The 27,956-nt window shown below is 37.5% G+C and overlaps 1 protein-coding gene and 1 pseudogene across 2 annotated transcripts in view; one reads left to right on the top strand and one right to left on the bottom strand.

The window, feature by feature from the left end:
- The first annotated feature begins 6,430 nt into the window (after positions 1-6,430).
- Positions 6,431-27,956, top strand: part of ORC5 (origin recognition complex subunit 5) — an 85,839-nt gene continuing 64,313 nt past the window's right edge. For both annotated transcript variants that reach the window (XM_036067462.2, XM_078060038.1), the window contains exons 1-5: positions 6,431-6,603; positions 7,178-7,270; positions 8,969-9,169; positions 18,048-18,122; positions 23,147-23,258. In XM_036067462.2, the coding sequence (XP_035923355.1) occupies positions 6,532-6,603; positions 7,178-7,270; positions 8,969-9,169; positions 18,048-18,122; positions 23,147-23,258 (553 nt within the window). In that variant the 5' untranslated portion in view covers positions 6,431-6,531. The remainder of the gene's footprint in view (positions 6,604-7,177; positions 7,271-8,968; positions 9,170-18,047; positions 18,123-23,146; positions 23,259-27,956) is intronic.
- LOC118519820 (cytochrome b-c1 complex subunit 7 pseudogene) lies at positions 7,711-8,575 on the bottom strand (annotated as a pseudogene).

The raw sequence follows: 27,956 nt of genomic DNA on the forward strand, positions 1-27,956 counted from the left end.
ACAAAACCAGCAAAATCCCTGCGTTCTATTGTAGTGCTTGCATTCTGGGAAAGGACAGTCAGGCTGCTGAGGAAGTTCAGTGTGAGTGAGAATCATCGCTTCCTGGAGATAGAGTTGTCAACCTCGTGAGGTAGGATTTTGTATTTCCCCCCACTTTATAGAGGAGGAATCAAGGCTTAGAAAATTAATATGCCTAAGGCATATTAATGTAGGAGCCAACATTCTAACTCATCTGTTTAACGCTAGAGCCTATACTTTCTTATTTATCTTTAAGAAGATTTTATACATTCTTATTCGACAGAGAGAGAGAGAACATGTGCGTGAGAGAACACAAGCAGGGGGAGCAGCAAAGGGAGAAGCACGTTCCCTGCTGAGCAGGGAGCCTGATGTGGGGCTTGATCCTAGGACCCTGGGATCATGACCTGAAGCAGACCCTTAACCTCTTGAGTCACCCAGGAGCCCCATTATTTATCTTTTGAATAAGAATGTATTCATGAATATTCACTAAAGTGAATATAATGTCATTTACGTAGTGCTAAATTAGCTGTCCAATAAACTGTCCTTAGAAATGCAATATTGAAAATTTAAAAAGAAGTAATGTAAAAATAATGGATCTGGCTAGTGCAGTGGAAAAGTTAACTGGCTTGCTTTTTCTACTTAATATTGATTTAATCTCACTCTGATATTGGATTTTTTTATATTTCACTACATAAATTACTTTGAATATAGTTTCATTACATATTTTTATTACTTTCTTTTTCTTTTGTGGTATAATTTTAAAAATTATTGCATTGAAATAAATTTGAGTTGAGCTGAATTTCAAAATATTTGTCCAATTCAATGGAATATTTAAAAAGACTTCTAATATATATTAGTAGCTCTCAGAGAGTAAGAAGCACTGAAAACTGTGGTACTGTAATGAGAACCCAACACTTGGAAGAGCTACATTTTGATCACTTATCAAAGAAGACGTTTTATGAAAAATATTTCCTGGGACTATATCCAGTGAAATTCTCAAATAATGTGATAGGGACCATAAGAAACATTATATTTTAGGCTAAATGTAATATAAAGAAGAGAGGGAAAAATTGTGAAGAAGATTATTATTCCCACATTTATTCAATCACTCATTTATTCATTCTATAAGTATTATATTAATTTATTATTTTTTACTGAGAGTTGGCATTTGTAGGACATAAGCTTCTATTTATGTCTCCATTGTCTACCACACTAGATTGTAAGTTTCACAAGGATAGGGTACAATGTTTCTCTTGGTCACACTACATCCTTGGCACTCCACTCAAATGTTAGATTAATGAATGAAGGAATAAATAAATGAATCTGAGCATTTTAATCAAATTGGTACCCAAAAAACCATAAGCACAAATATCTGTAACACAAGGTTAAGAATTTCAGGTGCTGTACCAGTGTAAAGTAATAAATCCTATGAGACTTGAGAGTGGAAAGGTTTTGTTGAGAAAATTGGGGGAGTTTCGTAGCACTGGACCTTGGACTTAAAATAGGCAATGTCTTAGGTTTGGTTTCCTAGAAAATACAGCTTGAGTCAATGATGAAAATGCTTTCAGATGGAAGGTTCAAACCAAAGGCAGAAAAAGTAAAAAGGGAAATGAGAACATATGTGAGCTTGGATTTAAAAAATAACTAGTTGAGTTCCACTATAATCTAGATTGTAAAAATCTGGAAAGAGCATTACTCCCACTTTAACAAGAAAAGCTGGATAAACTAATAATTTTTCTTTAACCCACCAGAGTTAAAGAAGAGCTAAGGTCACAGGGAAACCAAGTAGCATGAAATCTAAGGAAAGATGGGCTCCTTCAAGGAAAGATGGATGTAAACATTGACTCACCTGTAGCAAAATAGGGGGAAGGGGAGAAGGTAGGTGCCATAGAAGCAGGTAAAAATGTTTAGCTAAAATTTTTTCTGATTTGGTGAAGGCCAACTATAGCTAAGATACAGCCACAGACACACAGGCTCATGTCCATAGACCTCCACTGGATGCTCACAAGAAAGATCGAGGGCAGAGCAGGAGAAAGCTTCCCTCGAGGTACAAGGTAGAGGAAATGAGAAATGTTGGAAATTGGGAAATGAACAAAACCCTGCTCCAACTCTTGTTCTGTATAAAACAAAAGTCTTAAGCCTTCAGAAGAAAGGCAACGAATGCTCTTACCCACAGAGTACATGTGGAAAGCTAAAATCACAGCTGGGCGAAGGGTAAATAGAAAACACCTTCTACTCCTAGAAGCGGAGCAGGAAATCCCAAATAAGACCCCCAAAGACACACTGCAGAGTTTAGCCGCTATGGAGATAAGGACAGGTTTACCGAGAAAAAACCCACTACTACGTCAGGGCCAGCCTAAGACTGAGGCAGGACAGGACAGCGGAGAATACCACCCCCCCCCCCCCAACAATCAGACTGGTAGAGTAGCAGGTGAAAAAAAAGCAGCATTCTGTCTCTAGGGGAGAGGCTAGAATGGGGAGAGAGACCACCTCTGAATTGCAAGCCCACAGGGAATGCCAAGAGTTGGGGGTGGAATAAGAATATTGAAAAAAGCAATGGTTTTATGTATGCCTGGTAAATCAAGGTTGTTAATTATGTTTTTCAAACCTCCTATATCCTTATTATTTTTGTCTGCTTGATCTAACAGTTTAGGGAGATTCTGTTGAAATCTGCGCTAGGAGTGGATTTGACAACTTTTCCCTGAATTTCCACCATTTTTGGCATTTTGAGTTTTGATGTAATTTTAATAGGGTTGTTTCATAATTTTGGTGCAATAAAAAAGTTGTAATACTTCAGGGTCTGTGTTATGATCCTCACTCTTGAAATCCGTGAGTAGAGACAAATGTCCTTTTTAACTACTTTAATATCCCTAAATTACTTCCAAACATGATTATTATGAAGACTAACCAATAGGAGTACTAATGAGGGGCGTGTCTATATATTTTAATCCAGCAGAAAGATCAGGATGAACTCTAATGTAACAGGTGGTGCATTGGTTTCCTATTGTTGCTGTAACACTTAACAGCTTAAAACAACACAATTTTTTATTTATTTATTTTTTTTATAGTTCTGGAGGTGAGAGGTCTGAAATGAGTCTCACTGGGCTAACATCAAGGCTTCAATGCGGCTGCGTTTCTTTCTGGAACCTCTCAGGGAGAATCCATTTTCTTCCCCTTTGCAGCTTCTAGAGGCTGTCTGCGTTCTTTGGCTTATGTTCCCTCCCCGCCCCCCATTTCCAAGCCAGCAACATCGGTCCAAGTCTTTCTCACACTGCCACCTCTCTGGTTCTCCTTCTTCTGCTTACCTCTTCCACTAATAATGACTCTTGTAATTAGATTGGGCCCATGTGGATAATACAGTCTAATCGCCCCCTGTCAAGGTCAGCTGATAACCTTCCTTCCACCTGCAACCTTAATTCCCCTTTGCCATGTAATCTAACATATTCACAGGTCCTGGAATTAGGTCATGGCTATCTTTGGGAGGCCATTATTCTGCCTATCAGAAGTGGTAAATGGAAGGAGCAGAAAAGGTGGACATTGTGCTTGGACTGAACTAGAGAGATGTATAGTTAAGTTTAGAGAAGGTACATAAAATGTAGCAATCTGCCTAAGTATGACATTGCTTTCAAATCTACTTCATATTGTTTTCTCCTAATATAAACTCGTGCATACAGGTAATTATTATTTAATTAGTATTTACATGTTATTAAAATATATTTATTTTGGAAAAAAGTCAATATTTGGTTTATTTTCAAATAATACTCTAAACAATGTCCTCATCTACCTGGAGGGATTTTCACAAAAGTGTAATGTGGTACTGAGGATATATTACCCAATTTCTATCTTTTTAGTAATCTGTATAACCAACCTGGGGCTCAAACTCACAACCCTGAGGTCAAGAGTTGCATGTTCTTCCAACTGAGCCAGCCAGGCAGGCATCCCTTTATTACCCAATTTCTAAAGACCATGTTGGTCCTTCACGTTCAAACCTCCTTAACAGTAAATGGCCAAAGGACCTAATGGTAGCTTCATTTCAGAGTAAAACTGGATTTTAACACAATTTTATTTATTTATATGCTTGTTTATTTTTTGGACAACCATTTATACTTTCTTTTGAGCTCAGGGTAGTCTTCAAAGTGGCTAAAACTATGATCATCAGACTACTGAGTAAAAGTGGGATGCCATATTTCAAGGCACAGAAAGCATTTTTGCAACTAAAACTAGGGTATTTGGGGCTTTTTTTGGTGTTTTACTTCAGCAAGAATTTTCCCTTAATTGTTCATTTCATAAAGCAAATGTGGTTAAACATCTACTCTGTATTAAACTCATGCTAGTCATTTGGAAAAAGTCATTAATTCAATAATTATATATTTATTTTATTATTTTTGGAGAGAGTGCATATGAGGGGGAGGAGGAAGGAGCAGAGGGAGAGGGAGAGAATCTTTTTTTTTTTCTTTAAGATTTTTATTTATTTGAAAGACAGAGCATGAGCATGGGGAGGGGCAGAGGGAGAGGGACAAGCAGACTTCCTGCTGATCGGGGAGCCCAACACAGGGCTCAGTCATGACCTGAGCAGAAGTGAGACACTTAACTGACTGAGCCACCCAGGTGCCCCGAAAGAGAATCTTAAGCAGGCTCCATGCCCAGCATGGAGCCTGAGGTGGGGCTCATCTCATGACCCCGAGATCATGACCTGAACTGAAAGCAAGAGTTGGACGCTTAACCGACTGAGCCACCCAGGTGCCCCTCAATAATTATTTGAGTGCCTACATTGCACTAGAACTTTTTTAGGTTAAGTTCCTCAGAGACCTTACATTTTAGTGTGAGAGACAATAAATAAGTAAAATATATATTTAATAAGTACAGTGAATAAAGAAAAAAAGGGGAGTGAGGGACGGCAAAGACTTGAGCAGAGATGTGAGTTGAGAAGTGAGCCACATGAATAAGGTTGAGCAAATTGTCTCGGAGAAACAGGAAGCTTAGACTCATAAGAAGCCGGAACATGCCTGGCATGTTCCAGAGAAAGCAAGGGTGCCAGTATGACTGAAGGGGAGCAAGCTTAAAGAAGAGAAGCAGATGAGGTGAGTAAAGAGGTGAGATGGGGAGGGGAGTAGGTCTACAGGGTCTTGTACTTGGTGAGGATCTGGTGGAATGAGAAATGAGAAGGATCAGAGTAGGGGGATGACAATTTTCAAAAATTTAGATTACTGCTATACCAAAATATTGAAGTTTTCCATCTACATTTGGGTTTACTTCTAGTTTATCTGATGCCATGGCTAAGTTCCACAGCCATTATTTGAGATTTTCTTTCTGCCTGATTACTTCTTAATTTATATTTTACTAGCCCCAAATGCCAGTACATCACAATGTATATTACACTTTCAAAATGGTATTGAAAAGCAATAACCTGAAAGCGCATTTTATCACCCAGTATTTTAGGGTTTAAAACATCTCTCCTTGTTTGGTAAACAAATCATTTAGTTAAAAACTGGAGAATAAGTAACTGAAGATCCTTTAGACCATGATTCGGACCATGATGTGCACAATTAATTCTACGTACCAGGCACTAAGTATATAATCTTTTACTCCTAGCAATATCCCAGCTATTATTATCCTTATTTTATGATAAGGAAGTTGAAGTTCAAAACGAATAGTTCAACTTTACCGAGGTCTCTGTTCTAAAGTTTTAGGACCCCAAGTTCTCTTTTCTCTTTACTTCTGTATCTTTTTATTTACAGAATCTTCCAGTGTCTGGTTTCTCGAATAAATACACGTGAAGGTCTTATGCTAAGGATAGCATTACTGTTATTCCTGGCGCCCTCACCAACACCTTCACCTTAGATCTTCCTCCCTTTAGGAGGGAGAGGCATTTCCAGATCCGGTTTCAGGCTTGCGTGAACACTAGTAATCCAAGTTGTTTGTTCAACCCCATTACACTCTTTCTTTGCACCAGAGACCCCTAACTGCCACACCCTCGTAGGGGAAAAACCCCATCTTTAGACTACTGATTAGCTCAGTCCGCCTTACAGTCCCTGTAAGGAGAGGGGCCTCAGCTGCACGCCTGCCTTCTTTTCTCCGATGGCGCTCCAGGGCGAAAGCTCCTGGGACTCAAAGTTTCTGCAGGAAAGAAAATCAAAGCCACGGGCTCGCGGGTCATCAGAAACCCGGAGGGTCCAGCCGTTTTCCTGTTCGCGCATCCCCGCGTTGTCCCCGGCCCTTTCGCCTCCCGGATGGCGAAAAGCGGCACCCGCGATGTCCAATCACCAACAGCACCGTCAGCCAAACCCCTCCTCGAAGGGGAAAACTGAGCCCGCCTCCTCGGACCTTGGGAGAAAGGGCGGGGCGACGCTCCGCGTGCGCGCTGCCGTTACGCCGACGCACGGGCACGCCGGGTCCGCCCACGCCCTCGCAAGTCTGGTTTCCGGCGGGAGCGCGGATCGAGGGGCGGAGGTGGGGCTGCGGCTCGGGTTGTGGAGGTGGCTGGGGCTGCGTTGCCCACTGGTACCCGCCGGAATGCCTCACTTGGAAAACATGGTGCTTTGTCGCGAGTCCCAAGTGTCCCTCTTGCAGTCCCTGTTTGGAGAGGTATTGTGGTCAAACTATCTTTTCTCTTCCAAATCCTGGAGGCAAACATTTCCGTGGTCTTGCGACGTGTTCTCGATTTTCTGTCTTCGTGTTTGGATTGAGGGGCAATACTCCATTTTTTTTTGCATTGAGAAAAGGGTTGTTGTAGGTCGACCCTACTCCTCCACCCTAAGTAACTTCTGGTTAGTCCCTTTTGAAGGAGAACGGCACAGGCGGGAGCGGCCGGCACCACAGGACGTTGGCCCAGGACGGGTTCTTTTACACACGCCACTCTTTTGAGATGGTGTTAAGCCAAAGTAGCCACTGGAAGTTGCTTAGTATCTTATCCCAGCTGAAAAAGATTTTACACAAGTGTGTTCGCAGTGTTACTTTTTTCCAGTGTCAGTTCGCACGTTTCATTGAGGTAATAGGTGTAAATCAAGCGTGGATGTAGGTGGTGGTTTTCAAGACTAGTGAGGGCCAGAGCAGGCTTCAGGTTTAAAGTATTTTCCTTTGCCATGTAAAACTTTCTCATGAGTTGATAATTATTTTCTGTTTTGTATGTGCAGACTAATACTTGCCTTTTCTCTCTTAGAGGCATCATTTCAGCTTTCCATCCATTTTTATTTATGGACATACTGCCAGTGGAAAGACCTATGTAACACAAACTTTGTTGAAAACTTTAGAGGTAAGAATAACTGTTAATTGATTTTTTTTATTTTTTTACTCATAGACTCCTAGAAATGGAATCTGGGAGATTATTTAGTATAGTTTACCTTTCTCTGAAGGAATATCTTCTATATGAAACATTTCTGACCAATTTTTGTTTGAGATATTGTGGACTGTGATAAAAAAGGCCAGCAAATGTTAGTGAAACTGTGACTAAGAGATATAAAGTAGCCTTAGTTACATTGTTACTCTGAAAGAGAAAGAAAAGCTTCCTTCTTGGGTGAGATTTGTGGAATGTCACTAAAAATAGTTATAGGTTCCATTATTTGTGCTAGATGCCAAAAGTTATCTTCCTAGAATGAGCAGTACTGCTTTTGTGATTTCTTTTGGAGAACAGACTATATTTGTAAGCAAGTCTTTGTTTCCTTGTTACTTCTGGAATTAACCTCCATTTTGATCTTTATTATTATTATTTTTTAATCACAATAGACATTTATTTAGAGTAATACATTTGCAGCTCAGATAGTTCTAAATTGTACATTTCAGGTTTATTCAACTTCTTAAAAATATTTGAGGGCAGCTGCAACCACAGATTTCAACTCCATCATTATTTCTTTGCCCATTCTTCTCTCTCTCTTCTTTCCCGAATAACTTCTTTCAGATATGGTTCAAGGTAGAATTTATCCTCCTCGTATCTTGTCCACTGCTCTTTAGGCAAGATCTGATGCCTCATGGTCCAGTGCTCTCTTAATGCGAACCATCCTGTCGTTATAAAGGTTCTCAGGAAGCCTTCTTATGGCCTCTTTCACATCATCATTCTCCTATGTTGTATCATCTCTCATTAACCCCAGTTTATTGAACCCTGCAGCATTGTAGTACCATTTTCGAATACCCTCCGGCCACCGGCTTGGTGCTGCAACAGCAGGCCTGCTCGCCGTCTTGACCCGAGGCTGCAGCGTTGCCTGCTGGGTCCGTTTTGATCTTTAAATGAAGAGCTAGCTTAATCCTCATAGGAGGATTACTATGGTTTCAAACTCTTAAAATTCTTTTCGATCTAGGTTTGTTTATCATTAGAATATTATCTTAAAATTATTAGTATGAAATTCCTACCAAGAATTTTAACATGTACTTGGGTTTCTTTATATGAATTCTTTAAAGTACAAGTTTGCTCTGATTCTCTGTAGGAAACAAATGGCAAACTCAAATAATTGAAGTGAGTTTAATGAAGGTACTGTTGCACAAAGGTCGAAGAAATGTTAAGGGAACTAATAAGGGATGATAAAGCACTGAGAGCTTTTACTCCCCTTAGGCCTGAACGGACCATAGGAAGTAGCTGTTACCAGATCACTGTAAGAGCTGTAGCCTTAAATGGGGGGGCTGCCCAGCTGGAGCTGTGGCTTTTGGTAGAAGAATGTAGCCATGGTGGAACTATGGGCCACTGAGGGTAAGGGGTAAGTTAAGGGAATATTCATTTTGTTTCTTCTTACTGCTCTCCTTCAGGCTCCTGGTTCTTCTTGTTGACTGAATCCAACCAGAGCCAGAAAATAAGCGAGTCTGGGTAATGCAGGCTGTAGTGGTCAGCCTCCTGGGGTACAGAGCAGCTTGGGGGTGGGGGAGATGTAGAGTAGAAGGACACCTGCTGAATAGCCAACAGAGCCGATACTATATATGTGGGTTTTCTTTCCTGTTTACACGTTTTTTAAATTTTTGTTTTCAGCTCCCACATGTCTTTGTGAATTGTGTTGAATGCTTTACCTCGAGGCTGCTTTTGGAACAAATTTTAAACAAATTGAATCATCTTAGTTCTTCAGAGGGTGGATGTTCTACTCAAATAACCTGTGAAACACTTAATGACTTTGTTCGCTTGTTTAAACGAGTAACCAAAGCTGAAAGTCTCAAGGATCAGACTGTATATATTGTGAGTAATTTAATTTCATTATACCATCTATTTGAAAACTGCTTATTGGTCAATTTCTGTAAATTTTTTCTATCTCATTATTTGTATTGCACCGTGCAAAGGTGCTTTTGGGATACAAAAATGTTTTAGATGTATTTCTTATCCAAAGGGAACTTCAGTTTAATGGAAGAGTTATGACACATACTACGTGTGACTATGTGCAGAGTGTGATAAGTGATAACCATGAGATGCAAAGTACAGACTTAGGGATATGTGATACAGCTTCATGAGGTGATAACATTTGAGATAGACTTAAAAGGATGATTAAAGGATTATAGGAAGAAACTGAAGAAGGAATTTCAGATGGTAGGAATTATGTAAGGAAAATCATGCAGATGCAGTGGAGGCCAGGGAATCAATAGTACAGTTTTGGTGGGTAACAGTGTATGAGGGGAGAAAAAAGCTAGGAAGGTAGGTGAGGCAGATCATGGAGTATCTTGAAAACTCTACTAAAGTGCATATAGTGAGGCAGTAGTGAAGATTTTAGAGCAACAAATCTGTTTTAGGAAGATCATTTTGCAAGGCATGTTAAATAGATAGGGGGGTGGTGGTGACAGACTGAAGTCTAAAAGATGGTTTTCAGGCTCTTATCACTGTTTAAATTAGAGGAAATTTGGGCCAGGACTAGACTTGGGGAAGATGCAGAGAGGAATAAATGGAAGAGAACTCGAAGGTCAAATTTTTCAGTTGTGTGTGGAGTAGGTTTGTGGGGAAAGATGAATCATTTGATTTTGGGGTGGCTAAGTCTGAATTGTAGTTGTTACATCAATGTGGAAATGTTTAGGAGACAACTGAAACTGTGTAGTGTGTTTTATTTTAGTGGATTTTTTATAATACTTTAGCCCTTTTTTAAAAAATTATTATCTCTGGATTTAGAATTAAATTTTAATATAATGCCTTATTATAACAGCTAAGTTATAAACTTAGTTATAAGGGACCAAATCTTATGCATTCTTGCATTTCCTGAAATTTATAAAACAGTTCCTTCCACATTTTAGTTTCATTCATTTATTTATTCAGCAAATAACTCTTGGGCACTTCTTATATGCCAGGGACTATTTTAGATACTGGAGATAGAACATAGAACAAAATAGAGTCTCTGCCCTCTTGCAGTTTATAGTGTAGTTGAGGAAGATAGATAAAAAGCAAGTTAATATGTAGGATGTCAGATATAATATGTTAATAGAGTCAGGGAGAATCACTTGGGTGGGGAGAGTAGTTACTTTTCTAAATAGAGAAGACAGAGAAGATCTCACTGAGGTGATGACTGAGCTGAGATCTGAGGAGCAAGGAAGGAAGTGAGGAGCAAGCTTTGAAGATATGTGAAAAAAGAGTATTCCAGGTAAAGAGATTTACATAAGACTACAAAGAAGACTGGAACATGCTTTGTGTATTCAGAGTATACCAAGGAGGCCATTGTGGCTGGAATAGTTTAAGTAGGGGGCAGAGTAGTAATGTTGAGAATCAAATGAAGGGTACGAGGATAGAAGCACGAAGACTAGTGTTATGGGTTGAATTGTTTCCTCCAAGAATTCATATGTTGAAGTACCTCAGAATGTCCTTATTTGGAAATGGGGTCATTGCAGTTCTAATTAATTAAGCTGAAGTTATACTAGAGTAGTTTGGACCCCTAATTTAATATGACTGGTGTCCTTATATAAAGAGGAAATTTGGAGATAGACATGCACACAGGGAGGATGCCACGTAAAGATTGGGGTTATGTTGCCACAGCCAAGGGACTACTAGAAACCAGGAGAGAGACCTGGAACAGACCTTTCTCTAGCACCTTTAGAGGAAGCATGGCCCTGCCAGCACCTTGATCTTGGACTTCTGGCTTCTGGAACTGTGAGATAATAAATTCCTGTAGTTTAAGTCACCCTGTTTGTGGTACTTTTTATGGCAGCTGTAGGAATCTAATGCAACTAGTTATGAGGCATTTATAATAATCTAGGCAAAACATCATGTTGGCTTAGGCCAGGCTGGTAGCAGTAGATGTGGTAAGAAGTGGTCTCAATATATTTTGACAGAATTTCTGATAGATTGACTATAGAGGAGGAGAGAAAGAACAAAGTTAAGGGTGACTCAGAAGTTTTTGTGTACTTGAAAGGATGGAGTTGTCATCTTAGTGGAGAAGACTACAGCGGGAGGGGTCTTGTTAGGTAGGGAAGGAATGATCAGGAGTTTGGTTTGGGACACGTTAAATCCAAGTACAGATGTTCAGTTGGCACTTGGAGACTAGAGTCTTAGGTCAAGAGAGGCCCATTGTGGAGATAGGATTTTGGGGTTGTGGGTATAGAGGTGGTAGTTCTTAAAGCTGTGAGACCATTAGGTCACCAGGCGAGTGAGTGAGTTAGGAGAGAGGGGAGTCCAAGTGCCCGAGTCTTGTGGCAATCTCTTGGTTATGGAATGAGGAGATGAGGAAGAACAAATGAGGACAGAAAAGAAATCAATGATGTATGAAGAGAATTTGGGTAAATGCAGTGTCCGAAGTCTAGCTATGCTGCCCCTTTCCTGGTCCTTTGACTAGGGAGAGCAGGGTTTCTTGGTGCTTTTTTGGTTCATGCTCATTAGCCTTTCTGTGTTGCTGGTTTCTTCAGCTCCACATATGTGCTGTGTGAGGCAAAAAGACAACTCAAGCAATACACCCTCAGTACAGTGAGTTGTCATTCCTCTGCTCTTAAGGTCCCTAGCTGGTCTGTCTTCTCTCTACCTTTCAGAGCCCTGTTTGTTTTAGATGTAACATTCAAGATTCTTAGTTTTACTTAGCAGAAGGAATAGGAAAAAATAAATCTGCTCCCACCTTCTCGGAGTTAGAAGTCGAACTTCTTTTAAAATGCAAGTGCATAGTGAAGAATACAGCTACTACTGGTACAGTTCTGCACCATTACCTGGACTTATGCCAAGGCAACTCTAGTTTAAACCACTATTACTTGCACCATCAGTGCAAATATCAACATCGTGAAAAGGGCTAAATGTTTCAGTATTACCATGAAAATAGTTTTGACTTTGCCAACCTTTTGAAAGGATATCAGGGACACCCTTCCCACCCCCAGGGGGCCACACCTCAAAAACCAGTGTTCTAAGAAAGTTGGTCTTTCAGTGAGATAAGGTAGGAAATAAGATCACTGGTGGAGAGGAATTTAAGGAATTAAGAGTCCATATCAGAAGGGGGGCATTAATGTGGGTTTTGAAATATCCAAAAAATACAGGAGTTATAATAGGGAAGTGTTAGTAAGAAACGGTAATATTTGAAGAATGAAGAGGAATGACCTCAGTATATGTGGATGACAACAAGGAGAGGTTCAAAGCTGAATGTCTTTAGGTAGGATGGAAAATCAATATTCTATAAACAGCCTTGACGAGTAAGTAGGGCTGTACTCATTTTTCAGATCCATTGGATAGAAGTGGGTATTCAGTAAGTACTTACTAGTTGGCTAAACATTAAGTGTGAGAAAGTTTGCAGGTGTTTAGTGTGGAACATTTTTTAGAGTACATCTATAGACAGTTCAGCTATTTAATAAATGAATTGGTAAGCTTCAGTACTTAGGAAATACAGAAAGGTAGCTGAGAATGTTTTCTAGTCAGTAAACCCGTTTGCAAATCAAGAGTCTATTAGAATGCCTTTGTGTAAATTATTAAGATAAATGTTTGGATCTGAATTAAAATTTTTACTTCTCTGAATATTATCTGATCATTGCTTTTGAAGAAGGATCATTTATTAGAATATTATAAAATCCTTAATTATAGTGGGTTAACTAAATTAAATTAGAAGAATGAACTATTAATTTATTGCTTCAGCTTTGTGTTTTGCATTAAAATGGGCATAAAGATGGGCCAATTATTTGAATTAATCTGTGTCCTGGATTAGAGAGTTATTTAAATGGAGATTGATGGGGAAATTGCATAATTGCTTAGTGGAAAAAATAATTTATATCTTTTTAGCAGTAAATAATTTTAGCTTTATTTTGTCTAATTAAGAATGAAATATCTTAAATTGATTACTCTCATAGATTGTTTCAAGCTGTCTGTTAATTAATAAAACATATAAAACAATTTGGACTACTTAGGGAAATAATATTATATTCTTTGCATTTTTATTTTATTCCTAATTTAAATTATTATAGTTTCCAATAAGATTTATTAATAAAGTGTAAATGTTAAAAAGAAAAAAACAAAACAACCCAGCTTTTTAAATTTCAGTTCTGAGAAGAAAATGTACAAGATGAATCTAGAACATTTTGCCATAATAGAAAGCTAGGAAGCTATCAGCTACAACGAGGGTCATTTCAAAAAGACACAGAAGCTCATGTATCAAAAGAATTAATATTGTTAAAATGTCCATAGTACCCAAAGCCATCTGTAGATTCAGTGCAATCCCTATCAAAATTCCAATGATATTTTTCACAGAAATAGAGAAAACAGTCCTAAAATTTGTATGGAATCACAAAAGACGGAATAGCTAAAGCAATGTTGAGAAAGAAGAAAAAAGCCTGAGGCATTGTACTTCCTGATTTCAAACTATACTACAAAGCTATAGTAAAACAGTATGGTACTGGCATAAAAATAGATACATAGACCAATAGAACTGAATTGAGAGCACAGAAATAAATATTCCCATATACATATGATCAACTAATATTTGGTAAGGAAGCCAAGAATGCTCAGTGGGGAAAGGATAGTGTCTTCAATAAATGGTGATGGGAAAACTGGATAGCCACATGCAGAAGAGTAAAGTTAGACCCTTATTTTACACCATTCACAAAAATTAACTTGAAGTGGATTAAAGACTTAAATATAAAAAGTGAAATCATAAAACTCCTAGAAAAAAAGCATAGGGAAAATGTTCCTTGACATTAGTTTCGGCAGCAGTTTTTTATTATTTATTTATTTTAAAGATTTATTTGAGAGAGAGCGCACATGCACTATGCACTGAAGGGGAGGGGTAGAGAGAGAGAATCTCAAGCAGACTCCCCACTTGCATGGAGCCCAACGTGGGGCTCAATCTCTTGACCCTGAGATCATGACCTGAGCCTAAATCAAGAGTTAGACGCTTAACTGCCTGAGATACCCAGGCGCCCTAGCAACAGTTTTTTAAATACAGCACCAAAAGCACAAGCAACAAAAGCAGAAATTAGTAAGTGGGACTACATTGAACTGAAAAACTTCTACACAGCAAAAGAAACATTCACCAAAATGAAAAGGCAACCTATAGAATGGGAGAAAATGTTTGCAGTCATCTGCTGAACAAGGGGTTAATATCCAAAATATATAAAGAACTCATGCAACTCAATAGCAAAAAAAAATCTGGTTAGAAAATGGGCAGAGGACCTGAATAGACAGTTTTTCAAAGAACGTTCAAATGGCCAGGTACATGAAAAGGTGCTAATCATCAAGGAAGTGCATCACTTCCCTCACTAATCATCAAGGAGGTGCAAACCAAAACCATGAGATACCACCTCACACCTGTTAGAATGACTATCATCCAAAAGACAAGTATTGGCAAGGTTGTGGAGAAAAGGGAACCCTTGTGCACTGTTCTTGGGATAGTAAATTGGTATAGGAACTAGGGAAAAAACAGTATGGAGGTTCCTTAAAACATTAGAAATAGAAATACCATATGATTCAGCAATCCCACTTCTGGTATATATACAAAGCAGATGAAATTGGGATGTCAAAGAGATAGCTGCACTCCCATGTTCATTGCAGTTTTATTCACAATAACTGAGACTATGTGTATATATATACAATGGAATATTATTCAGCCATGAGAAGGAGATCCTGCCATTTGTGACAACATGGATGGACTTTGAGGGCATTATGCTAAGTGAAAGAAATCAGGCAGAGACACTTAATTATATGTGGAATATAAAAAGCCAAACTCATAGAAACAAAGGAAAATGGTTGGTTACTAGAGGCTGTGGGATAAAGGAAATGGATGTTGGTCAAAGAGTTCTAATTATAAGATGAATAAGTTCTAGGGAATCTATTGTACAGCATGGTGATTATATTATGCTATACTGTGTTGTGTATACTTGAATGTTGCTAAGAGTAGATCTTAAATGTTCTCACCACAAAACAGAAATGATAATTATGTGAGGTGATGGAGGTGTTAGCCAAAGCTTTCATGGAAATAATTTTAAGTATATAGGTGTATCAAATCAACAGTTGTATGCCTTAAACTTATGCAGTGTTACATGTTAGTTACATCTCAAAGCTGGGGGTACAAAAAGGACCCAGAAGCTAGTTTGAAGGGGCTTCCACTGGCCAAACATGGTACAATTGGGCCATCAAAAAGAACAGTCAATTCAGTAGATGGAAGTACATTAGATGTGTTAAATCCATGAACTTATAATGATAGTAAACAAATAAATAAAAAACACAAAACCTCAGCTCATTGGTTACCATGGGAGTTTCATTTACTAGGGCACAACCGTAGGCTGAATAATGGCCCTTGAGGATATCAGATCCGAATCCCTGGAACCTGTAAATGACCCTTCATTTGGAAAGAGGGCCTTTGCAAATGTGATTAAGTTAAGGGTCTAGAGATAGGGAGATTTACCAGGTTTATCTGGGTGGTCACAAAATGTCATCACGAATGTTTGTGTAGGAGAGAGGCAAAGGGAGGATTTGACTGAACCACACAGACAGGAGGCCAAGTAATAGAAGCAGAGGCAAGCAGAGTAAGAGAAACGTGAAGATGCTCGCCTTGAATTATGCAGTGATGCAGCCACAAGCCAAAGAATACTGGCAGCCACCAGAAGCTAAAAAGGGCAGAGAATGGATTCTACCTTAGAGCTGCTGGAGGGCATGTGGCCCTGCAGACACCTTGATTTTGGCTCTGTGAAACTGATTTCAGACTTAGGACTTCCAGAACTGTGAAGGAATCAATTTTTAGTCTGTTTTAAGCTATCAAGTTTGTGTGGTAACGTGTTATAGCAAGCACAGAAAACTAATAGAGGCACAAACTTATTCAGAAAATTAGTAGATAAAAGGAAAGAATCAAGCATTTATCCCTTCTGTCCTGTGTGAACTTTATTTCTGAGTAACTAAATAGCAGATGAGGCAAAGTTCTTTCTAGAAAAATGTCCTGCAACAAATGCAGGAAGAATCATAGAAAATTAAGTTTTGCAATACCTAAGAAAGTTTTGGATATAGGCAATGATCATCAGTTGATGCAGAAATCATTTGGTGAAAGGCTGCTGGGGAACTTTATAATAGATCAATCAGGCTGACAATACCTGAACCTGTCAGTCAGTCTTAACGTCACAAGAGAGACAGGCAGGTATTGTGTTCTGGCTGATGTGATTCAATAAGAAATACAGAGCACTGTTTGTGAAGTATTCTTGACCAAAACTTGAACCTGAATCTGATCAAACCTCTAGATTTTTTGACTGTTTTACAGGAAATATAGGGGATATAAGAACATGTTAAATAATATTAAAGAGAGGCAGTCAGCCAATTCAGTATTATGAAAAATTCTACACAATGGATTACTGGTTTTCAACAAATACATAACAAGGAAAAAAGGAAGGGCCAGGGGAAATGTTATAATTTAAAATTGACTAGAAGACAAACCAAATACAATAAGATCAACATATGAACCTTTTTGGATCCTGAATCAAATAAATGAACTCTAAGGAGACATTTGTGGGACAAGTGGGAAAATTTGAACATTGGTTATTACATGATGTTAAGAAATGTTGTTAAATTTTTTAGGCATGATAATGATACTGTGATTATGTTTAAAAAAAGTAGGTTTTCATTTCTTAGAGCTGCATACAGATGGAGTGGTATGTCTTAGAGCTCCATACAGATGGAGTGGTATGTCTGGGATTTGCTTTAACATAATCAGCGAGATGGTGGAGGGGAAAAGTGGAGGTGGATAGAAGAAACAAGATTGACCATATGTTGATGTTTGTTGAGGTTAGGTGAAATATATGTGGGAGTTACTGATCTCCCTATCTTCAAGTATATTTTAAAATTTCCGTAACAAAAAATTAAAGCAAAGGTTAGATTAAATATTTTAGACAGTGTTATGAAGACTTTGATTTTATTTTTATGGACTAAAGGATAACTTCTTGAAGCAAGTTTTTTTTTTCTTTTTTTAACATTTTTTATCATCAAGATTTCAAACACGTAAAGAGAATAGTGTAATGTACTCCAATGAACCCATCATCCCGCTTCAGTTATTATTAACATGGTCAAACTTGTGTCATCTTTACCCAGGAACATTGTTCCCTGCAACATATTATATTACCCATAATAACATATATATGTTCTCTCTACATATCTATATACATCATATATGTTATCAGTGAATATGTATGCTATATCTACATAGATATATAGTATAGTGTATAGAGTATATAGTATAGTATGTATACCATATATCTGTGAAAGAGAATTACCTTTTAAAATAACATATAGAGAAGTATCTTTTAAAATAACAATGCCAGTGGTTTTATAACTGAACAAAAATTTAACTTTTATCAAATGGAATAAAAAATGCATCCAGTTATTTTTCTTGTATACCTAGTAAGGTATCCTTAGAGCATTGATAGTATACCTAGAAAAGAAACCTTTTTAATATAGCTGTGATTCATTTTATATTTAGAAATTTGGATTAAAATACATTATAAGTAGTCTGTTTTTTAATTTACTAATTTGACTTGTTTGAAATGCCTTCTGCAAATGTAAATGCCAGTTAAAAATTAATTCATAGGTTACAATTTTTCTTTTTAACATGGAAAATTCAAGTCTTGAATTGTGCATCATACAATGTTAATGTTTTATAAAGGCTTTGTAAATTGATTTTGACACTGCATTTTTTTTTTATAAGGTTCTAGATAAAGCAGAATATCTAAGAGATATGGAAGCAAATCTTTTGCCTGGGTTTCTTAGGTTACAAGAATTGGTAAGTAATGTGTAAGAGTCTTTTTGCCCTATGACCTAATCAATAGATTGTCTTGTCAGATTTTTTCATTTGCCAGTCTGACAGGTGAGAAATGAATCTTAACATAATTTTAATTTGCATTTCTCTATTATGAATGTTGTTGAGCATTTTTTCCAAAGTAAAAGCAGTTTGTGACTTGATAACATTTATTCTTTATTTTAGCTTTTTATTTCTGATTGTGAAGTGACTAACCCTGCTTTCTTTTAAAGGTTTTAGGTGTTTGCTAGAGTAAATGGTGGGGGCCTAAACTTTAGACTTTCTGAAGAATTTTTAAATTTTCTTTTCAGTAAGCTAGAAAAAGAATGGTATGTCTATTCTGGGTCTCTGGAGTTCTGCCATGATCATGGCCAGTCAGTGTCAAAACCGGCTTTGTATTTCAATTTATAATTGTGTTGGCACTGAATAGTATTAATACTACTCTAATTGTCATGGAATGTAATGAGAAATGTAAGTCTAATTGTAATGAGAAAAGAATAGGGATGGATTTAATATGCATATGTGTCAGGTCAAAGCCAAATAATTTTATGGCAAATCAGGGTTTTGCAGAAGTTTGAATAAAGACAGTGTGCTCAACATCGCTCGGCATCAGGGAAATCCAAATCAAAACCTCAATGAGATACCACCTCACACCAGTCAGAATGGCTAAAATTAACAAGTCAGGAAGCGACAGATGTTGGCGGGGATGCGGAGAAAGGGTTACCCTCCTACACTGTTGGTGAGAATGCAAGCTGGCGCAGCCACTCTGGGAAACAGTATGGAGGTTCCTCAAAAAGTTGAAAATAGAGCTACCCTATGACCCAGCAATTGCACTGCTGGGTATTTACCCCAAAAATACAAATGTAGGGATCCAAAGGGGTACGTGCAGCCGATGTTTATAGCAGCAATGTTCACAATAGCCAAACTATGGAAAGAGCCAAGATGTCCATTGACAGATGAATGGATAAAGAAGATGTGGTATATATATACAATGGAATATTATGCAGCCATCAAAAGGAATGAACTCTTGCCATTTGCAACGACGTGGTTGGAATTGGAGGGTGTTATGCTGAGTGAAATAAGTCAATCAGAGAAAGACATGTATCATATGACCTCACTGATACGAGGAATTCTTTTTTTTTTTTAAGATTTTTTTTTAAATTTTTTTATTGTTATGTTAATCCCCATACATTACATCATTAGTTTTAGATATAGTGTTCCATGATTCATTGTTTGTGCATAACACCCAGTGCTCCATGCAGAACGTGCCCTCCCCAATACCCATCACCAGGCTAACCCATCCTCCCACCCCCCTCCCCTCTAGAACCCTCAGTTTGTTTTTCAGAGTCCATCGTCTCTCATGGTTCTTCTCCCCCTTCGATTTCCCCCCCTTCATTCTTCCCTCCTGCTACATTCTTCTTCTTCTTTTTTTCTTTCTTAACATATATTGCATTATTTGTTTCAGAGGTGCAGATCTGAGATTCAACAGTCTTGCACAGTTCACAGCGCTCACCAGAGCACATACCCTCCCCAGTGTCCATCACCCAGTCACCCCATCCCTCCCACCCCGCCCCCCACTCCAGCAACCCTCAGTTTATTTCCTGAGATTAAGAATTCCTCATATCAGTGAGGTCATATGATACATGTCTTTCTCTGTTTGACTTATTTCGCTGATACGAGGAATTCTTAATCTCAGGAAACAAACTGAGGGTTGCTGGAGTGGTGGGGGGTGGGAGGGATGGGGTGGCTGGGTGATAGACACTGGGGAGGGTATGTGCTATGGTGAGCGCTGTGAATTGTGTAAGACTGTTGAATCACAGACCTGTACCTCTGAAACAAATAATACATTATATGTTTAAAAAAAAAAAAAAAGAAGAAGATAGCAGGAAGGGAAGAATGAAGGGGGGGAATTGGAGGGAGAGACGAACCATGAGGGGCTATGGACTCTGAGAAACAAACTGAGGGTCCTAGAGGGTGGGGGGTTGGGGGGATGGGTTAGCCTGGTGATGGGTATTAAAGAGGGCACGTACTAAATGGAGCACTGGGTGTTATACACAAACAATGAATCATGGAACACTACATCAATAACTAATGATATAATGTATGGTGATTAACATAACATAAGAAGAAGAAAAAGACAACTGGTGAGAGAATTCATTGTTCCCCAATACCAATTGGTATAGGAATGCTAAACTCACAAGAACTGTGGCTGTTTCCTGTTTGTACCATAATCACAAGTGAGCAAATATTTAGTTTGATCAAAACATCATATTCAATTACTGTTAATTTAAATTTTATTGATTTTATAATTTTGTATTTAACTTACAGGTTTATTTTTGTTTTTGTTTTATAATCCTGTAAGTACTTTGAGCATAAATAGTTTATACTTACCTAGTTTTATGTCTGAGTTAGTATTAAGTAACATTATCATTAAAATTAATATTTGGAGAGACAGTGCTTGCAGCATTTCTACCTTTGAAAAGTTAAATATTTACTGAACATATTACTGAAATAAAAGTTCAGAGAGGCTTTCCAAGTGCTGTTGAAATCATTGTGTGTCTAAGGTCGATTCCTAAAATCCACTTTTAGTAATAGTATTGGGCAGGGGTGAGCTGTGAGAGGACAGGAGGAGAGACCGGTATAGCTCTTGGTAGCCGTCCTGGAAATTACCTCACATAGTCTAGCCTTTGTAGTTAGGTTAACTCTTGGCATTTTACTACTGAGACCAGGAACCCGTCCTCTTTAAGTAGATGCCTCCTCCTTCATTTCTTTTTTTGTTTTTTTCTTTTTAGATTTATTCATTTATTTTAGAGAGAGAGAGAGCAGGTGTGTATGCTTGCATTAGAGTAGGGGGAGGGGCAAAGGGAGAGAATCTTGAAGCAGACTCCCTGCTGAGCATGGAGCCCAACGCCACACTCCATCTCAGGACGCATGAGATCATGACCTGAGCCAGAACCAAGAGTCAGACGCTTAACCAACTGAGCCACCCAGGCATCCCTCCTTTTATTGTTTTGTTGCGTTGCATTTGTGGGGTTTTTTGCATACCTTCATCCACTGTCCTCATTGCTCTAGGATTCCCTGTCTGGTGTCCAGAGGACATTGTTGCTGTCCTCTTGCTATTCCACTATAGCTTACCTCATTTTTCCCCCTCATGCCTAGTAATGGTCATCATGCATCCCTTCACAGTAGTTAGGCCTTTCACTTTTTTTTAGTTGTAATTATGGAAACTGAAGAAATGAAATAGTAATTTCAACTCTAGCAGAAAAGAGAATTGTTTTGACATTTCTGGAAACATGCTTGATGTAAAAAAAAATGTATTTCATTTAGGAGAAATCTAGTAAAGGCATTTCATGTTTGTTTTGTTTTTTTTTTAAGATTTTATTTATTTATTTGAGAGCAAGAGAGAGCATGTGCTCCTGTGTGCATGAGCAGGGAGAGGGTCCAAGGGGGAGATAGAAGCAGACTTCCTGCTGAGTGGGGATCCCAACGCAGGCCTCAGGGCTCCATCCCAGGACGCTGAGATTATGGCCAGAGCCGAAGTCAGATGCTTAACCAGGTGAACCACCCAGGCACCCCAGCATTTCATGGTTTTTATATTAAATATTTATCTGAGTAAAATGAAGTTTAAGTTATGATAGATATCATTGTATATTGAAGGTGAGATGAGATGAGAACATTACCAACTTAAAATTCTTTCAGATAGATAAATATCTTCTATTTTTTGGACCTCTATATTTTTGAACTGATTTTATCAAATGCTTTTAGCTGGTCATTTTTTTAAAGCAAAACCACTCAATGCCATGTAATCAAGATTGTATTTAGAGCATACTTTTTTATCCCTATAGAAATAAATTCAAGGAGACAAAAAGCATTTGAAAGTAAAAATCTTTTCCTGTTTTTCATAAAGAAGCTAGATTTTTGTGGACTTACTAATTTATTAAACTCAGCTATCTTTGTTAGCCAAAAGAATGTTTTTCTAAGTAATGAAAACTGGAACATAAGATTACATGTAAGTTAGTAATCAGTAAATAATAAATCACCACCAAAGTATAGTGTAATTTATGTGTTTGGATCCTAAGAATAGTTACTGAACAAAGCAGCTACCATGTCTGCTCTGTCACCTCGGGAGATGTCAAAAAAAATATGGGTATGTGTTGTGAGCACTGTGTATTGTGTAAGACTGATGAATCACAGACCTTATCCCTGAAACAAATAAACATTATATGTTAATAATAAAAAAATGGGGAAAAATTAAAATTGGTGTTGAAAATGCAGAGGTGTGTCTACAGATAAATTCTAACCGGCATCATAGGGTATTTGTGGCCACTCTGTAGGACAGTGTACATGTTGAGCTTGTTTACTTAAGTGTTCATTTTGGTATACCGATAATACTTTCCAAATATACTTCAAAAGATGACTGTTCACTTTACACTGGTGTTTTGTGTGTGTATTTAGTGTTTTTAATGTATATTCAACATGTTTTGCTCAATAGTTTGTGTGAAAATAGCCTTAAAAAAACCCTTAACGTTTCCTAGTATTATATGGTTGTAAGTACAACATATCTATTTTTCTTTAACTCTTATTTCCTTTCTGGGTTTCTGTAGCTATTTTAATGATGAGAGATGTTAAGTTGCACATTTTTTGTTTACTGATTGAAAGCTAATGATTTCTTTGAAAATTGCCATAAAAGGATCTTGTGTTCATTATTAAGCAAATGTGTTTCTTAATTTCTATAAAATAAAAGCTGTGTGACTGTCCTAGCGTTCATGGGTAACTGAAATGTTGGTTAACTTTAAAGTTTTATGGAAATTCTAGGTAATGATGTATGAAAATTTGCAAGTGGATGAGCTCCTTGATTAGGTTTTATAAATAAGGCTTATTAATATGCAAATAACTTGTTATATGTTGTAACTTTGCTGGGTTTATTTGAAAGAAAAATTCAAATGGAATTGCTGCTCTGATTAAGATTTTTAAATGCAAAGTTACTTTTATTTCTCTTTCTTTTACAGACTGACAGAAATGTGACTGTTCTGTTTCTCAGTGAAATTGTTTGGGAAAAGTTTCGTCCAAATACTGGGTGCTTTGAGCCATTTGTCTTGTATTTCCCTGATTATAGCATAGGTAAATTTTAAAACTTCATTTTGACAAATGATATTCACTAAAATAGTTTTTGTTGTTTGAAAGATTAAGCTAGCATATTCAAGTGAAATACTTTGATGTCTTAATCTGTTCAGATTTGCTGCCAATCTCAAATAAAATGTTATGTATCTGCACTTACAGAGGTTTTATTTTGGAACTGTGAGGAGTTATATAGTTACTAAAATTTTTTGAATGAGTATTCTTTACATATTTGTGCTAATGGTGTATTTTCACATTTTTTAGTATAGTAAGATCTATATATTGTGATGGTAACACCCATACAAATAAGAATCATGGGGCGCCTGGGTGGCTCAGTCGTTAAGCGTCTGCCTTCGGCTCAGGTCATGATCCCAGGGTCCTGGGATCGAGCCCCGCATCGGGCTCCCTGCTCCGTGGGAGGCCTGCTTCTCCCTCGCCCACTCCCCCCTGCTTGTGTTGCCTCTCTCACTATCTCTCTGTCAAATAAATAAATAAAATCTTTAAAAAATAAAATAAAATAAAAAAATAAAACAGCCAGTTATTTAAAAAAAAAAAAACAAGTAAGAATCAGACTAGGTTGGCAAAGCACATTTAAATTGTATGGAAATCTTTATTTACCATCTATTTGGGTTAAGTACTGTGTGGAATGTATCTTTTAACTTTGTAAATCTGATTTTATTTTTCATTAGTGTTCCTCTTACAGTACCAACTACTAGGCCTTGCGTTTCTTACTGCCTTTTGGTTTGTATTTAATCTTAAATTTCATAGATCTTGTTTATTTTTGTCTTTGGAAGAACACTGTAGCCTTTTGTGTTGCCGAATAGTTTTGTAGATTAGTATTGTGTTGTCACTATACAAATATGCTGCTTCTGATTCAAAGTTTATAATTGTGAAGCATAAAGTGGTTAGCAGGCTATGAAAAAATAGCATTCCTTGACCTTAGCCTCATTGACACTAGCCCTCTGAACTAATCAGCTGTAAACATTCATTGTTAAGATAAACACATTTTTGCCTATTTACACCCGAACAGCAATCAAATGACACCTTGCCTTACCTAATTAACTGAAATAGAAGAAAGGAACCCAAAATAGATGAAGGGAGCCCTTATTTTCAGTAGCTTCTCTTCCATGAAAATTGCAAAATAGGAAGAAGGGAAAAGGGTAGGAAGAAAAGGAATGAATCAGAGGATTTCATTAAAAAAAATTTCTTTGTACCTTGTGTCATCACTGTTCGAAGTTAATTTTTTTCATGACCCATTTAGGGTTTAAGTACTGAAAAACTATACATTTAAAGAAATTGTTTTTTTAAAAGCTGATTTTCTACATCTTAGTGAAGTTGTATTAAAGTATGGTATAATTATAGAATTTGGTTTAAAATTTTAGAAAGTAAAGATACAAAGCATCATAGATGGAGAGAACTTGGGGACATTTAAATAATAAAAATGATCTTGCCAATTTCAGCACATAGACTACTAGGTTTTTGAAAAGTATATAATAATGGAGCCACGTTTTATCTGATGATTTAATTCAGGGCCTTCTACATACCAAGATCTTTTTAAAAAGCAAAACACCGTAATCACATAGAAGGGCATTCAAAAAAGGAAACATTAATTGATAAGCCAAACTGTAGTTAGAGTAAGCATGGAACCAGAGTAAAGGGATAATCTTAGTGGCTAATGTCATCCAGTCATAACTTGATACACATACCATCTGTAAGAATATGGTATTTGATGTTCAGGATGCCCTCTCTCATCAGTGATCACTAGGAGCTCAGTTTGGAATTCTTGTTTCTGATCTCTACCACATGCAGACTACTCATCTTTTGGTAAAGCTTCCCCTCCCCCCCCCCCCCCGGTGGATTATAATGCACTTCATCAGCTTTTTGGTTTGGTTTAGTTATTGTGTCATTCAGGATAAGTTTTGCTCCAATAAACAATCTGAAAATCTCAGTGACTTATAGTTTCCCATATCACAACCATTGTGCTGGTTTTATCCTGTGTTTTATTTCTACATTTATTATATTTTCTTTTTTTTAAGATTTTATTTATTTGTCAGAGAGTCAAGAGAGCGCACAAACAGGGGGCGTGGCAGACAGAGGGAGAAACAGGCTTCCCGCTGAGCAGGGAGCCTGAGGTGGGGTTCGATCCCAGGACCCTGGGATCGTGACCTGAGCTGAAGGCAGATGCTTAACAGACTGAGCCACATTTATTATAAACTGCATATTTTTAAAAAAGATTTTATTTATTTGAGAGACAGCGTGAGCGGAGGGAGGGACAAAGGGAGCGGGAGGGAGAGAATCTCAAGCAGACTATGTGCTGAGCATGGAGCCCAACTTAGGGCTTGAACTCACAACCCTGAGGTCATGACCTGAGCCGACATGAAGAATTGGACACCTAACTGACTGAGCCACCCAGGTGCCCCTATTATAAACCCCATATTAAATTATTATTCAGACTTGAAAGAAATAAAAAAATCTTTTATTGTTTATCTTGCTTGAGCTTCTTGGATGTATGAATTGTATAGTTTCGGTGACTTTGGAAAATTTTCAGCCCTTATTTCGTCAAATATTTTATCTTTGTTCCCTGTGTCCCCTGACCTTGCCTTTTCCTGGGACTGCATTACATGTATGTTAGATCATTTGATATTGTCTCATTGAATCTGTTTACTTATTTAAATTTTAAATCTTTCTTCTCTGTGTTTTATGAGGGATAGTGTTTTTTCTCTATGTCTTTAAGTTCACTCACTTTTTTTTTTTCTACAAGTGTCTAATCTGCAGTTAATTTCATCCAGTGAAATTTTTCCTTACAGATCTTACTATGCTTTTGTTTTCCTTTGTATTTTTGAGCTTATGAGTATGTTTATAATAGTTGTTTTAATGTCCTTGTCTATTGATTCCATGGCCTCTTCCATTTTGGGTTTGTTTCTGTTGACTAATTTTTATCTATTATGGGTATTTGTTATGCTGCTTTGTGTACTTAGTAATTTTTGATTGAATAATAGATATTGTGTTTTTTTGTATGTTGGACATTTTTCTAGGAGCACTTAAATTTCTTGAAGATATATCTTTTAGGGCTTTTTTAAAGCTTGTTTGGAGACATGCTCTGGAGTGGCCTTTATTCCAGGGGTAATTTTAGCTCTACTTCTAAGACATAGCCCTTCTGGGATCTCTGCTGAATGCCATACATATATAGTTTCTTCATTGTGACTGGTGACAGTATGAATGATTTACAGTTCTTTGTGAGCTCTGATAATTGTTTGACTGACAACTCTCCATTAATTGTTTAACCCCAGAAGTTGTTCTTGCTTGGCCTGTAGGGTTTTAGTCCGTGCATATACAGATTGGTATTCAGACAAGACTCAAGACGAACCCCTATGTAGATTTCTGTAGCTCTTTCTTTCCATAGCTCTTTCTCTCTTGTACTCTACCCTGCACGTTCTAGCAGCCTTAGATAGCTCCATCTACTCTGATCTTTGTCTTCTCTTTGGAATTAATGGCTCCTTTTGGAACTTTCCTGTACCACAGTTCTAAAATTACCTCTTGTTAGAAAGCCTGGCTGATAGCTTATTTGTTTCCTTTTTCTCAGGTATCATAGTGCTTTATTGCCTGTTGTTTGATGTCTGAAAATAGTGTTTTTTATATTTTGTCCAGATTTCAGTTTGTTGCCGGAGAGTATTTCTGGAGCCTCTTACTTTTTCATGACTAGAAGCTGAAGTTCCTCATCAAGTTAGAAATGGTTGTTCTTTATGTTTTAAACTATAGTTTGATAGTGAAATTTTAAGACAACAGGAGACCAGTCAGATGGCTTCTTCTTCCCTTTATTTACTACCTGTTAGTGTACTATTTTTTGACTTTCTGTTAGAGATGGGATTTTTCCATACGTTTGAATAGTCCCAGACAGAGCTTCTGTAATGTGGAGTTATACTCTGCAGTTTTACCTGTAGTCTAACTAAGTAGCTGCTTTATTTTTATAACAACACAGTGAGATCTCTAACTCTTACAACACTTTCATCAGGATTGGGCCAGTGGTAACATATAATCAACTTTCATGTGTGGCATCGAGAGTCACCAATAAGGGGTATCTAGATAGAGATGTTCAGGAGGAGCTTAGGAGCGCCCTCTGATCTGGAGACCTGTTTTCCAGATTTCTGCATCCATCCATTTGTTAGACCATCTTTTTCACCTGTGTATGTTCATCTGTCTGACCATCCGTTCCTTCTATATCTCCTCAGTTTTAAGGCACCTTGTAGAAACTTTCAGTGTATCCAATATTTTCCCATTCATAGTTTTAAAAAGCTTAGTAACATTAAATTTAAAATGTCCTATTAGAATGTAAAAATACATGGACACCAAAGTCAAGCTTTGGACTTTGTGTATTTTTTTTCAGTGGTTGTGATATAAAAAATGCAGATCTAGTAACAGTCTCTCATAGAGAATCCGTTCAGGATAATATTCCAAGCATGTGGCTGGGCTTTGAAATGTGCTATGTTTTGTTTTTTTCAGTCAGCAGCCCTATCTAAAAGAGCCCCTTGATATATAACTATATGTAAGTTTCTCTTAATATATATCCAATGATAGGCTGTATATATTGTTCGATCTTGCACCTATATCTGATTGTGAGGAACAAGAGAGTGGTAGAGTCAAGGGCTGATGGTAAATGGCATAGTGTCCATGGTAAAAATACTCACCTCTTGGGGCGCCTGG

Source organism: Halichoerus grypus, chromosome 12 (assembly GCF_964656455.1).
Source record: "Halichoerus grypus chromosome 12, mHalGry1.hap1.1, whole genome shotgun sequence".
NCBI lineage: Eukaryota > Metazoa > Chordata > Mammalia > Carnivora > Phocidae > Halichoerus > Halichoerus grypus.